This window comes from Neopelma chrysocephalum, unplaced genomic scaffold (assembly GCF_003984885.1).
Source record: "Neopelma chrysocephalum unplaced genomic scaffold, ASM398488v2 Primary Assembly neopelma1_92027, whole genome shotgun sequence".
In the NCBI taxonomy this organism is placed as follows: domain Eukaryota; kingdom Metazoa; phylum Chordata; class Aves; order Passeriformes; family Pipridae; genus Neopelma; species Neopelma chrysocephalum.
The window spans coordinates 1-13,639 of record NW_020920787.1 but is presented as its reverse complement, the minus strand read 5'-3'; the positions used below and the strand labels follow the sequence as shown (position 1 = coordinate 13,639).

Sequence of the window (13,639 nt, the reverse complement as noted above, 5' to 3'; positions counted from 1 at the left end):
CCTCGCTTCCAGTTTTTTGGCCCCCTTCTCCCTTTTGGGTGCTTGGGGTGTGCTACTGCTAAGGGTCTCCTAGGACAATCTCTTTGAAAGTGGTTGGGGGCAGCACAGATGTAAGAATCATTTTTGGGTCTGGCTCCTTCCTGCACTCTTAGCTGGGCACTCAGTGCTACTGCTAACGAGTCAGTCTGATGTCCCACTGAGCCAACCCCTTGACAGGCACAAACCAGCTCTGCAATGCTACAGCTCTCCCTTTTAGGAAGGGCCTGCAAAACTCTTTTACAGTCTGGGTTCGCATTTTCAAAAGCCAGCTGCCTGCTAAGTATTTCTCTGGCTTCATCATTCTCAATCTGCCTGTCTAAGGCAAATTGCAGCCGATCTAAGAATTGGGAGTAAGGTTCTGTTGGGCCTTGTATTATTTTTGTGAATGATAAATTGGTGTCTCGGTCTGATGTGGGTAATCTTCTCATAGCTCTTAGGGCATGCTTAGCTATTACCTCGTAGACTTCTCTACGCTACCCAGACTGAGCATCTGTTGAACTATAATTTCCTTCCCTGGTTAGTTGATGTGCTGTTACGCCTGCTTGTGGGTCATTAGCATACGCAGAGCAACTCTCCCTAAAATCGGTTGGCCACATGTTGTACTGAGTGTTAGTAAGACTTATTTTTAGTATGGTCTTCCAATCGTGTGGCATAAAAACATAGGTGGAACTTAGTGTCTCTAAAAACGCAAGAGTGTTAGATGAGGACACGCCAGTTTCCTTTACCAGTTGCCTCAGTTCCTTTGTCAGTTCATGTGGCAGAGGTTGGAACTGAGGAGCCTGACGTGGGCGAATAACGACTGGGCATGCGTGAATTACTTGCAAATCTCCCACTCCTAATGCTTCCTCCCGACACAGTCCCCACCTATCAACCGATCTCTCCCCGTTTGCCTCCTCACTCCCTCCCGGTGGAACCATCCCTGGTCCCTCCTCCTCATCCCCCCATGCCTCACCCCCTGTGGCCCCAGTAAACCCGGTTCCCTGTGGGGGGGTGGTGGTGGGTGGTGGAGGCGGTGTGGGGGAGGGGCCACCCTTCCCCGGGCTGGCGGCTGGAGCGAGGCAGCGTTGGGGCCGGAAGAGACGGCGGGCGCAGCAGGAAGCGGCTTTGGCCGGTCCTGCATGACTTCTAAGCGTGGCGCAGGGCCAGCAGAGGCGGCGGGTGGACGCGGGCAGGCGGCAGGCTGCGCAGAGCTGCGGCACTTTCCGCTGGGCAGAAAGGTATGCCGCGCGGGGTTCGTGGGGTCGGGCGGTGGGGCTGGGGGTGTTATAGAGCGGCGGCGGTGGTTTCGCGCACTCGACTCAACCGCGGTGACGGCGGGCAGCAGGGGTTTCCCAGCAGTTTTAGCGTGCTCCGCCTCCCGGGTTTCCGAGCTGCGGGCACACTGCCGCTCAGGGAACAGTCCTAGCTATGGTGTTAAGTGCTAGCGTTGCTCTCAGCTCACTCACCGCTCTGCGAAATGACGGACCCCATTCCGCTGCCTCTGGCTCCTGCCCCGGTCTCTTGGCTTCTTCTTTCCCTAATATTTTTGAGCTCACTACTAAGCTTTTGTTTCTCAGGCAGCACTGAGACAACGGTTTACAGACGTCTAAGTTTTTTCAGTTAAAATTCTTGTCTCCACACAATTGAGACGATAAACGGAATTACCGATTTTTTTGCCTGATTCAGGATATGCTAAACTCGCCTAATGTAGGTTCTCAGTCCAAGTTCGGTGCACCACGTGTCGGGTGCTGGTCTTTATATGATAAAGAAATGCAGTACGCTCTTCGTGAGGTGGAAATCAAAGAGGATTTATTTAAATTTCGCGCCCCCTTTTATCCCCTTAAACCATGTGACCTCCTAACCAATGGAGTTATCCATCTAGGCACATGCTCCCTTGGGCGTCTCCGCCCCAGTGCATCCCCCTGTAGCTTGGACACGCCTCCTACACCACCTCACACACTGAGGCTCCTGATCCATGAACATAGGCTGAGCCTTCACAGCTCATTGCGTTCAAGATGCTCCAATTTGATAAGCAAAGCATAAAGGTCCAGTCACAAGCAAGTTGTAAGGGCTGCACAAGAAGTCAGTAACAAAGGTAAGACTACAATTCAAAAGTCAACTTTAGCTGACAATATCACACTTAATCCTCTGGAAAATGCTGCTGAGTTATATGTAGCAGTATAATGGGTACCACAGTCAAAGGGATTTAATGAAGCAGTAGGAGCAAACAGTCTTTTTCTCCTAGCTTTTGTTTAATGATTTTGGGTGAGGGAAGTGCAGGGGAAAGGAGAAGAAAGACTTAGGCTTACGATGAGTTCTGTTCTTCAGATAAATCTGCACGTAAGGATGCAGTCTTTGGGATGAATAACCAACAGTCTGTAGGAGTTTTCAGTTGGAGTAGCTAAATGTTGAAATTCATGCTTCTGTGTGTTTTCATGGACATTTACTGTAGGAATTCAAACATCTTTTATGTATATACCTCTAGTTCAAGATGAAATACAGGATAGGGAAAAGCCTAGAAGTATTTCATGTTTAATAACTCAGCAGCTGTAATGCCCTGGCCCGCTTGGCAGGTTTAAGGGAAGGTAGTTTGATTTTCTCTGGGCAGTATATGGGAGAAATAACAAAATTCTCGGGAGGTTCAATAACAAACAACTTTTTACCTGCAAACTTTAGGACATTCAGATAGAATATGGCACTCGGCAAAATTTCATTTAGCCAACTTTAAAACATACAGACAGAACAAGATACTCAGCAAGACATTGACTGGATTTTTTGGCCTGGCTTACAATATATTTCGAGAAGAAGAAGGTAGGAGAGGAAAGAGAAAGAAAAAGGAGGGAGAGAGATAGTCACCACTGTAGGATCCAGTATGGTCTCAGCAGCTTTTAAATCCAGTGTAACAGAGTGCTCCATGTAGCACACACATGTTGCCATCCTTTTATTCATTCTGGTCGCCCGAGGCCCTCCCCAGGCAAGCCCACACTAATTTCAGCACCAAAATTACATGCCTGTGCTTTACACAGAGCCAGAATGTTCCTGGAACCATTCTGGACCTTGCAGCAGTCCCAGGTGATCGACTGGCCCATTACCATGGACTGTGGGCTGACTTTTTAAATGTACATGCACTACGCAGCACAGTGCAGGAAGGCTCAAGGGCTGGGGGGTGCAGTGCACTGCCCCACCTACGCAGAGTTCACCCTGTTCGTTCCCCCACCACTTTCCCACCTAGTTATTTTGAGCCAGTCAGCTGTTCCTCTGGCCTCCTACAGCAGCTCAGTACTGCCAGTTTTACCTAAATAACTTTGTATCCTAACTTTATGTGAGTGTTTTCTTTAAGGGAGTTTAGAAAAAGACAAAGGGTTGTCTAGGACCCAAATCAGAAGTGTCTTCTGGTGGTGACACTTCCTCTTCCAAATGTTTTTTTTCTTGTGCAAGGGAAGTGCTATGAGATTGTGACCTGACCCTGAGGAGGTCTGTAACCTCCGTCTCTACAAACCTCTGTGAGCTTTTCTTCTTCGAACTGTTTCTGGCTAAAAGGCAATAACAGTATTTATCCCACCAACAACATTAGTGATCGAAGTTCCCTTGCAGATAGAAGCTGTTAGAAGAGACAAGATGTAGCTAGCAGCTAAGGAGTTGCATGAAGGAATATGCAACAGGCAATGTCCTGAGAGCAAGCATCTCCCAATCCTTGTGCATCCCAGGGAGGCCCAGAATGGAGCAATCCCAGCCTGCACAGTTATTCTTGTCAGATAATTCAAAAGCATGGGACAGAACTTGAATAAAGAAGGCAGATAAAATCACTCAAGCACTAAGACACAAGAACAGATACTCGACTGGTATGCAAGTTATGAAAGAAACTAAGCAGTCATCTTTTTTTTTTCTACAGTAAAGAAAAATATCAGGGCTGACTGTGCTGCCCTTACTAGCTTGGTACTCTGTGGATGATCCCCGTAGAACTTGAAGGGTTTAGTGCAAATTTCAGAAGGAAACATATTTCTGCAATGAGGTGAAGAAGGATTATAAGGGATAAAAGGGCAAAAATTCATAGGATTGGTTACTTCTGATGCTCTGAGAACAATGAATAAATTCTCTGATTAAAAGTATAGAGTAATTCCAGATAATTTGTTCAACCAGTAGGATAAAATCTAATGGTAATCAATAGAAGACTCAGGTGACGACTGGGAGCTCCCCTCATAGAAAATCCTCCTGCTTTCTTCGAGCTACACCAGTGAACACTGGCAAACACTGGTGATGGGATGAACAGTTAAAATCAGGGAACATTATATATAGTAGGATTGTGTGAGCAGATTTTTTTTTTGCCACATGCTAAATAGAAGAGCTCAGATGTTCTTACACAATAACCACTGACTGTGCTGAGGTTTTGATAGCAATATCTTGTTACTTGCATATCTAAATGCTTTTAAGTCATGGTAATGAACAGTGTGCTAACCATGAGGTGGAATGCCGTGTGCCGTTTCAGGTGTCAATCTCCCTGCAACCAGCCAATTAATTGCAGTAGGGAACCACAATGTGACCCACAGAAATCATCAGGAGGCATTAGGAGTAATTGGGTTTTTCACCTGTTATTAAAACTAGCATGCTTAATTCTGAATGCTGGCTGGATGACGTGCTGGGATAGCATTGAACACAGCATTTGCAGAGATGTGCTTTAGACTAGGCTGTGTGAACGAAATGCTAGATTGAATGGAATTGCCTACAATCTGGATAATTATAGTAGCACTAATTAGGGTGTTCAGTGAAACATGACTATATTTGGGTGACACTTCAGCTCAGGCAGGGTGTCTCTGGGGGACACAGAAGTGACAGCCATTGCAGTAGGGTGTGTTTCTCCATTCTGCTTGCTGACACAATCCCTACAAGTGGTTCTTTCACATCAACTAGAACAACTTCCACTGGTATAACTGGTGAAGGATTAATCCATGGAAGGAAAAGACACTATGGTCTTGTCTCTTTTACAAGCTTTTGGGAAGCTGGCATCTAAAGCCCATGCCTTCTTTTGAGGCACAAAAGAATACTTCCCAGCTTTAGCAGGCTCTGACTTTTATCTAGGTAGTAAAAATCTGGCTCCTCATTATTTGTGAATGTTAATTGTTCCTTGATGGTGAGTTATCAGGGAATTATTTCATAAAAAACCTGTGGCCTGACTCATCCACCCCTCTCAGTGGGGATCCTTGCATTTGGCTGTGATGGACTTTTACCATATCATTTGAAAATCAAGCATGGAAAGGGTTAGCAGTGTAAACTTAAAAAAAAGCAAACTAATGGGATTTAGCACTTAGGCATTAAACTATTCAAGACACTAAATCTTTAATTTATATTATTATAGTCTACACGACAGCCTTTTAGGTGAAAAAAAAATCAATGCACATGTTTCTTATTAGCATTTCCCTGAAGAGTTATTTTCTTTCCTTGTAGTTTTCTTCCACCTGCCTTCCACCTTTTTTCCTAAATAAATAGAAGGAGGAAATGCAAAATCATTCCTTAAAACGGCTTTTTCTTCAGGAAATTGTTTGTTTCCTCTGGCTATGCATATGTAGTGAACAGCCCCCTCTTGCTCGTTGTAGATGACTCAGAATTTGTGCCTCTGAAGTGCTCAGCAGGTATTTTAGTGTCAAGAAAGTAGGCAGATTTTCAGAAAGGCTGGGAATTTGGGGTGCTGAATTCCCTTGAAAATCTGTTTAGTGTTTCTACAAAAGCATTTATAGCCTCAACTGAAGCTGAGCTTATTTTTTTGAGCTCTTGCCAATTGCTTGAATGGAACCATTGAAAACTCATTTTCTAAATCACCTCTTTTAAAGACTGCCCAAACCAATAGGAATTTTATCTTCTTTATTGATTTATTTAAAAGGAACTTAAAGAGTCTAACTCTGGTGTTCAAAGGTAGTCATTAAACATAAAATAAGCAGTGGATTGAAGAGGTTAGAAATACAGTTAATTACTAATGATTGCTGGGATTAGGATATGGTAAACCATGGGAGACTTCCAGCCTGCCTCCTATTCAAAACCTGCCCCTGCCTTAGAGGAAACAGGAACAGATTATCTCCAAAACACTGTCCACACGAGGGTAAAACGCAGTCTCCTGGGAACCAGCTGTACATCAGTTCTGTTATTTATTTGTTTCATCTGGGCTAACATTCTTGATTATTGTAGCATGTACTTCAGACTTTCTCAGAAAGAGGAAATTTCAAGATGACTCATATGTTGTGATTTTGATACTACAGGCTCTTCCCCTGCTCCAGTGTGGGGTCCCTCCCACGGGAGACAGTCCTCCATGAACTTCTCCAACCTGAGTCCCTCCCACGGGCTGCAGCTCCAGCCTGGGTCCCTACCGGGGCCACAAGTCCTGCTAGCAAATCTGCTCCAGGCTCCTGCTAGGAGCCCACTGCAGCACAAGCCTCCCACAAGGTCACAGCCTCCTTTCAGGCATCTGTCTGCTCCAGCGTGGGGTCCTCCAGGGGCTGCAGGTGGACCTCTCCTCCACCATGAACTTCCCTGGGCTGCAGGGGCACAGCTGTCTCACCATGATCTGCACCACGGGCTGTAGGGGAATCTCTGCTCTGTTGCCTAAGCACCTCCTTCCCCTCCTTCTTCACTGACCTTGGGGTCTTCAGGGTTCTTTCTGTCCCCTTCCTAACTATGTTATCCCAGCTACACCTTCCCCAATGGACTCAGCCATGCTCAGCAGCGGGTCGCTCTCGGAACCGGCTGTGGCGCCGCATCACAAGCCCCCTCTGTGATGTCTCTGCACACTCCACGGCTGCTGTCCCGTCACCAGACCCTTCCTGGCCGTCATTGCTGACTCCGCTGCGACGGGATCAGCAGCTCTTCTCTGGCTTTGACTGTCGGGGGCTGCAAAGCGCAGCTGCCACTTGGATCTCGCCTCTCGGATGTGCCCATCCTCTCCCCACACCCGCTTCCCCTCCCCACCAGGGACTCGGCAGAGTCCGCCGAGCACCTCCTGTGTCTGCTGAAGCCAGGCTGAGGCCACCGAGCCCCGAGAGATGGCCTGGGTCAACCTGCACAGCACGGCCGCCCGCGGCGACCTGGACCAGCTGCGGCGGCACTGGTGGCTGAAGAAGTTCCTCATCAACAGGCGCAATGCGGACAAGCAGTAAGGACAAACAGTAAAGCCTCCACCTTTTGCAAAATGTGGAATTTGTCAAAATTATCTAAAGTCAGGGTGGTTTTCTGATGGATGTACTTTGTGTACTTTCAAGCCTAAGCAGCAACAAAGGATACAATCAGTGGAACAGACAGCATCTAGCATCCCTTAGTATTATTTATTTTATTTATTTTGTTTTAATTATTACTCTCTTTTAATTTAATTGTTATTAAAGGTTTTACTTTTGATTCTCTTCCCTGTTTCACTGGGGTGGGGAGAGAGAGTAGCAGCAAGTAGCTGCGTGGGGCTCTATTGCCAGCTGGACTTAAACCAGGACAATTGTGTATGTTTAATTTCTAGGACACCTCTGCATCTTGCTTGCATAAATGGCCATGCAGATGTTGTTCGGTTTCTAGTAGGCAAGAATTGCAAGCTAAATCCTCGTGGCAAATATAAGAAATCACCATTGATACAGGTATATGAAAGGGGCATATGTTGTCTTATCATTGAAGATGCTTGAACTTTCCAGTGTTGGGAAGATGCAGGAGTTCTGACAGAGAAAAATGTACATGTTGGAAGTTATTCCTCCTTCGTGTCTTGTTTCCAGGCAGTACAGCACCAACACAGAGATTGTGTGGCTATTCTGCTGGAGCATGGTGCCAACCATGACCACAGAGCTGTTACTGGTAACACCGCCCTTCACTTTGCTGTCCTGGTGTCTAGCAAATCTCTAGTGGAGCTGTTACTTGAGCATGGTGCAGATATTGATGCTAAGAATGAAGTAAGCTTGGACTTTAGGTAAAGCTCCTCTTCCCAAGTCAACTTGCTTGACTTTTCTCTGTTATTCTAAGAGAGATGATTTTTCCTTTCAGCTGGGATACACTCCACTTACTCTTGCGATCACTGAGCGTTGTAAAGGGATGATCGAGTTCCTTCTTCAAAAAGGAGCTGACGTGAATGCTACAGATAATCATGAAAGGTGAAGGATTTGGTAAAAGCATGTGTGGGACTCCTTAACATTGTTCAAGTTGGATTGATGGGAGGCACAAGAATGAGCTTTGAAAAAGGGCCAGGAACCACCCAGAAGGAGCTCCTTCAGTGTGACTTGTGAAAGCAGACCTGCGCTCCGCTGCTTGCTTACTTCAGGGGATGATTTCCACACTGAGGACTGCAAGAAAACATTGTCTGTGGTCCCACATGCACGCGCGCGCGCAGGCACACACACGCAACCTGAGTCTGCTCTGGGTGGGTGGCTGGTCTGGAGCCCTCCTGAGGTCCCACCAACCTGAATTCTCCAACACTTCCAGGTGTTTGGCTGTGCTTTCATTCTGCCAGTAGGAGAGGAGAAATGAATTGTCTGAGAAGCAAAGAGGGATTAAAGTAATGGTACACAATGCCTGCAAAAGCTGATGTATTTACTCTTATCTCCTGGATGCCCTAGGACCCCCATGGAAGTTGCTGCTGTTCTTAAGGATAAGGATACAGTAGAAGTTCTTCTTCACAATGGCGGTGTTATGAATAAAGGATACACCGGAGAGTTTTCAGCTCGAGATTTTGACGAACTATTTCGAGATGAGTTGTAAGTGTTTTACATCCTTGTTAGAGCAACTGCATTCTCAGAATGTCTGTGCTGATGTACAGCCCTTTTTGGTAACAGCAGCAGGGTTAAATGAGGTGCTGAGAGCTTTATCGACGCTGAGCTCTTCTGACGTGACACCTTCTGATGCATCTCTTTCCGTGTAAAGGGTAGATTTGGAAATTGAGGAAAACATCCCCCCTCCCCACCAAACCCAGTTCTCTTTGAGAATTTACCTGTGTGCTTCCAAGTTCCATTCTACTCCCTAGCAGCAACTACCTGCCTTTTGTTTCAGAGGGGATCTAACTGATATCCCCTAATTAAAACTCTTCAGGGCTTTTCCTCTTCCTGTGGATAGCTTTGCACCTCTGCCCATTCATTGGCTAAGGTGGCTATGTGTGCTTAACTAGACTGAGGAGAAAAGCCCTCTATCCTAGTGATGGTAGCCAAGGGATGTGTGACTGAATTGCATTATGCCTATGAGCATGCCTTGCCTAGCCACAAACAACTGCCTGTGAACTCTTGTCACTGGATCGCAATTTCTTCTCCCCCTGCCCCTTCTGTTAGCCTGTCTTGATGGGAAGCAGGAGAGAAGGGAGTCTGGGTAAACTGTGGAGTAAAAACCCCTTTAGGACTAAAGCATGTTTGAGGATTGCTCTAACCAAACAAGGTATTCATTCCTCCCCTCCAGGCTTCTGTTGTGCTAATGCACCATTCTGCATAGCAGCCTTGGTCTGGCGAATGTGTTTAATTTCTTTTGTTGTTTGATTGGGGGTTTTTGTTTTGTATTCCTGCTTATGAAACAAACCTGACCTCCAACTGACCCAGGGTTGTTAGAAGATGACACAGGTCTCAGAATGCAAGTGCAGTATTTGTTGGCCTCTTAATATCCCACTTAGGAGCCCTCTGAACTTCAGGTCTTCAGACAAATCATGGGAATTTCTGAAGCCCTTCAAAGTGAGGACTGGGATTGAGGAGACATTGCTCCATCTTAATGTTGAGACATTAGTATAACATCCAGCTGAGGTAGAGGCTTTGGAGATGTCAGCCTGCCAGGGGCCTTGTTAATCTCTCTGGTCCTTGAAATGGAGAGGGGGTTTATCAGATGACACAGTAGCCAGCAGGGGTGAGGTACTCCACAGATAGAATAGGCACCTGTAGCATGAGCATGCCTGTAGTGAGGATTTCAGTCTCCACTACTCTAGGACTGCAGTATGTTCTGTGTGTGTGTGACGCTTTAGCAGTTGTCTATGAATAGGGTTAGAATGGCACATGCATGGCTGTTGCTCTTCCTGCGGAGAGTGCATGAAAGTCTGGGGGCATTTTTACCTATTGCATTTCCTCCCTTTCTATCTTTAGTATTGCTAAAGAAGGAGGGGAATATGAGTACTCTGAAAGGAAGGGACAATGTTCTGCCAGAGGCACAGAAGAAATTAACAGCTCTTGCTCTGGGACAAATGCTGACACTCTCTTGACTACACCTGCATTGCCAGAATCATGTAAGACTCTTCGCTATCAAGGAGGTAAGAAGGAAAAATCAGTGTGGTCTGTGGGAGAATGATAACCCATCAATGTGATGCAGGTCTTGAGGGAGGTGCCAAAGCAGAGGAAAATCAGGACTCCAAGTGATGTGATTCTTATCATATTTGTTAGGTATCTTGACAGGAGTGAGAGAAGAGCAGAGGAAAGACAAAGACTCCCCTTGGGATTCTGAGGTACCTTCTCTGGAGGAGGCAGTGGGGTCCCTCTGAATCACTGGTTTCTGGGATCACTACTGTCTGCAGCTGCTTTTGCCAAATGCTTGTAACTCAGACCTTGACATGACAGTGCTGCATACAAACTGTTCCTGTAGGGCTGGGACAAAGTGAGGTTCAGCTGGGTCTCCTTGCAGCTGACCTCCAAGCTGGATTTCTAAAAAAGGACAAAGCAGTAACGTTTCCGTTAGAAGACTGACTTTGTGAAGATTGTTGATTTTCTATCATACCGCAAATATCTTCCACTCTAGTCACTGTCAATTGGTTCCCATATGACTCACAGTCTAGAGACTTCTTTCTTCTGCCTACATTCTCTCTGGATTGGGCAGGGGTACTTCATCCCCTTTTGAAAGCCCTGCTCAAGAGAGATGCCTAACTTGCTGGCTGTGTTTGCCCATTTTGTTCCTTCCCTCACCCAATCCCGCTCGTTAGGCCTGTTGGCTAAAGCAGAAGTGCTGTGCGTGGAAGTGGGTTGAGAAGGAGCCAGTACCAGTTCTCAGATGTGTCTTTTAAATTACACAGACTGATTCCGAAGGTCAAGAGAAAGTGTCGGTCAACTTGACACTTCCTGCTGCAGTCGGCAAGAGTTTGGATGCGCGCTCTGTTGCAGTGGAGCACTGCAAAGGTAATTTCAGAGGGACTAAATGGTTACCTTTGTGAACTTCTCTGGGGCGACACGACTGAGGAGAAGCAGAGTGAAATAAGCACTCAGAGTAATGACACACCTGTTGTCTTTTGTTAGGGGCCTTGTTAGCAGCAAGAGAAGAGCAGAAGGAAGACAGTGACTCCCCCTGGGATTCTGAGGTACCTACTCTGGAGGAGGCTGTGAGGTCCCTCTAGATCAATGGCTTCTAGGCTCCTTTCCCTTTGCTGCTGCTTTTGCCGCATGCTTGCACCTTGGACCTGGACATGCCAGTGCTGCAGACAAAACGTTGAGTCAATGCTGGGACAAAGCGAGGTCAAGCTAATGTCCTGGGTCTCCTTGCAGCTGACCTCCAAGCTGGATTTCTAAATGAAGGCGTAAATCTTCCTGCTCTTTACAGTCCTATGAAATCCTACAAGACTGGCATTGTAATGATTGCTGTTTTCCACCTAATAGCCCACTTCCCTAGATCCATTAATGTCAAATGACCTACAGTCTGGAGGTGTATTTCTCCTGCCTAGGTTCTCTCTGGATTGGGCAGGGGTACTTCATCCCCTTTTGAAAGCCCTGCTCAAGAGAGATGCCTAATGTGCTGGCTGTGTTTGCCTCTTTTGTTCCTTCTGCAACCCAATCCCACTCGTTAGGCCTGTTGGCTGAAGCAGAAGTGTTGTGTGTGGAAGTGGGTTGAGAAGGCGCCAGTGCCAGTTCTCAGATGTGTCTTTTAAATCACACAGACTGATTCCAAAGGTCAGGGGAAAGTTTCTGCTGACCCGACACTTCCTGCTGCAGTTGGCAAGAGTTTGGATGCGTGCTCTGTTGGAGTGGAGCACTGCAAAGGTAATTTCAGAGGGACTAAATGGTCACCTTTGTGAACTTCTCTGGGGTGACACAGCTGAGGAGAAGTAGAGTGAAACAAGCACTCAGCGGAATTACAGGTCTCTTACCTCTGTTTTTAGGGCTCTTGCCAGCAGCAGGAAAAGAGAAAAAGGAAGACAATGACTTTTCCTGGGAAGATGATGACTTTTCCTGGGCTTTTGAGGTGCCTCTTCTGGAGGAGGCTGTGAGGTCCCTCTGGATCAATGGCTTCTAGGCTCCTTTCCCTTTGCTGCTGTTTTTGCCACATACTTGTACCTTGGACCTGGACATGCCAGTGCTGCAGAAAAACTGTTCAGTTAGTGCTGGGACAAAGTGAGGTCAAGCTAATGTCCTGGGTCTTCTTGCAGTTGACCTCCAAGCTGGATTTCTAGAACAAAGCAGTAAAGCTTTCTGTTGCTTACAGTCCTCTGAAATCCTACAAGACTGGCATTGTAATGATTGCTGTTTTCCACCTCATAGCTCGCTTCCCTGGATCCATTAATGTCAAATGGTTCCCTTATGACCTACAGTCTGGAGATATATTTCTTCTGCCTAGGTTCTCTCTGGATTGGGCAGGGGTACTTCATCCCCTTTTGAAAGCCCTGCTCAAGAGACATGCCTTACGTGCTGGCTGTGTTTGCCCGTTTTGTTCCTTCCCAATCCCGCTCGTTAGGTCTGTTGGCTGAAGCAGAAGTGTTGTGCGTGGAAGTGGGTTGAGCAGGAGCCAGTGCCAGTTCTCAGATGTGTCTTTTAAATCACACAGACTGATTCCAAAGGTCAAGAGAAAGTGTCCGCTGACCTGACACTTCCTGCTGCGGTTTGCAACAGTTTGGATGTGCGCTCTGTTGCAGTGGAGCACTGCAAAGGTAATTTCAGAGGGACTAAATGGTTACCTTTGTGAACTTCTCTGGGGTGACACGGCTGAGGAGAAGCAGAGTGAAACAAGCACTCAGAGTAACAACACGCTTTTTACCTTTTTTCTAGGTATCCTGCCAGCAGCAGGAGCAGAACTGAAGGAATATTTTGTCCCTTCTTCTAAGAATAAGGTACTTAACTCTGTTCCAGATAAATTGCATTACCTTTGGCTGAAGTCAGATGTAGTGTGATGCTGCAGTCTTGATGAGGATTCGTTTCTCCACTGTGTCTCTGTTCTCTTGCTCACTTAGCTTTCTACACTGGAGGCAGAAGATCTTCAGCTCAGATCCGATTCTTCAAGTCAAACAGATTCTCAGGTGGACAGACAGGTGACTCCAATAGAGGCAAAAGCACATATCCCTAAATAGAGCCTGTCAGCGTAAGCAGAGGTGTTCTTACTATGGAATTAATTTTGAAATACTGCTGAGAGGAGGTGATTGAGTCTGGACCTGTGCTATACTTCAGACCTCATTTTTTTTGCATTCTGAAGCAGAAGGGCTGGAATAAGCCTTGCTCCAAGTCCCATCCAGCTTCACTTTGAACACTTCCACAACCTGGTCCAGTGTCCCACCACAGTCCTTGCAAACAATTTATCCCTTATGTCCCATCTAAATCTACCCTCTTTTCATTTTAAACCATTGCCTCTTGTTCTGTTGTTACAGACCTTGGTAAAAATATCTCTTCCTCTATTTACACTGAAAGACAGCAGTAAGTTCTGCCCAGAGCCTGCTTTTCCCAGGCTGAAAAAT

General features: G+C 46.5%; 1 protein-coding gene across 1 annotated transcript; it reads left to right on the top strand.

Moving 5' to 3' along the window:
- Positions 1-7,039: 7,039 nt before the first annotated feature.
- On the top strand, positions 7,040-13,234 carry LOC113980058 (POTE ankyrin domain family member B2-like; the record flags this gene model as incomplete). Its single annotated transcript, XM_027707317.1, has 12 exons — positions 7,040-7,156; positions 7,508-7,622; positions 7,755-7,928; positions 8,020-8,126; positions 8,589-8,726; positions 10,083-10,246; positions 10,377-10,438; positions 11,855-11,957; positions 12,077-12,159; positions 12,739-12,841; positions 12,960-13,021; positions 13,142-13,234. Coding segments are annotated over exons 1-12 (1,314 nt in total), but the record flags the coding sequence as incomplete, so codon positions are not given.
- Between the last annotated feature and the right edge of the window lie 405 nt (positions 13,235-13,639).